Below are 479 nucleotides of genomic sequence, written 5' to 3'. Positions count from 1 at the left end.
CCCGCCCCCTCTGTGGGCGCCCCGCCCCGGGTCTGTGTGAGCCCAGCACTGTGTCTGTGTGAGCCCAGCACCGTCTGTATGAGCCCAGCACCGTGTCTGTGTGAGCCCAGCACTGTGTCTGTGTGAGCCCAGCACTGTGTCTGTGTGAGCCCAGCACTGTGTCTGTGTGAGCCCAGGGAACCAGGCACCGGCCTCCCCAGAGGGGCAGGCTGGGGAGCAGCAGCGCTGCCAGCTCAGCCCTGGCCCCTGCCTGAGGGGCTCTGTGGCCCCACACTCACCGCCAGGCCCCAGCAGCACCAGGGAGAGGCTCAGCAGAGCGGGGAGCAGGCTTTGCGTCCTCATGGTGGGAGAGCTGCAGGGAGAGCGAGGGGAAAAAGGCTTCGCTCAGAACCCGCACGTCCTGAGGGAGCACCGGCCCTTCCCCAGCTGACCCTGCCAAGAGCTCCCTCCCCCGCACCGCGGCCCCCGGCCCGGCTGGG

The 479-nt window shown here is 69.5% G+C and overlaps 1 protein-coding gene across 1 annotated transcript in view; it reads right to left on the bottom strand.

Annotated features, from left to right (window-relative positions):
* Positions 1 to 342, bottom strand: part of CTNS (cystinosin, lysosomal cystine transporter) — an 8,754-nt gene extending 8,412 nt beyond the window's left edge. The window contains 1 exon segment of the mRNA XM_010009080.1: positions 279 to 342. Within this exon segment, the coding sequence (XP_010007382.1) occupies positions 279 to 342 (64 nt within the window).
* Between the last annotated feature and the right edge of the window lie 137 nt (positions 343 to 479).

Source organism: Chaetura pelagica, unplaced genomic scaffold (assembly GCF_000747805.2).
Source record: "Chaetura pelagica isolate M959 unplaced genomic scaffold, ChaPel_1.0 scaffold72, whole genome shotgun sequence".
NCBI classification, from domain to species: domain Eukaryota; kingdom Metazoa; phylum Chordata; class Aves; order Apodiformes; family Apodidae; genus Chaetura; species Chaetura pelagica.
The sequence above is the reverse complement of the archived record's forward strand: the minus strand, read 5'-3'. Positions and strand labels throughout refer to the sequence as shown.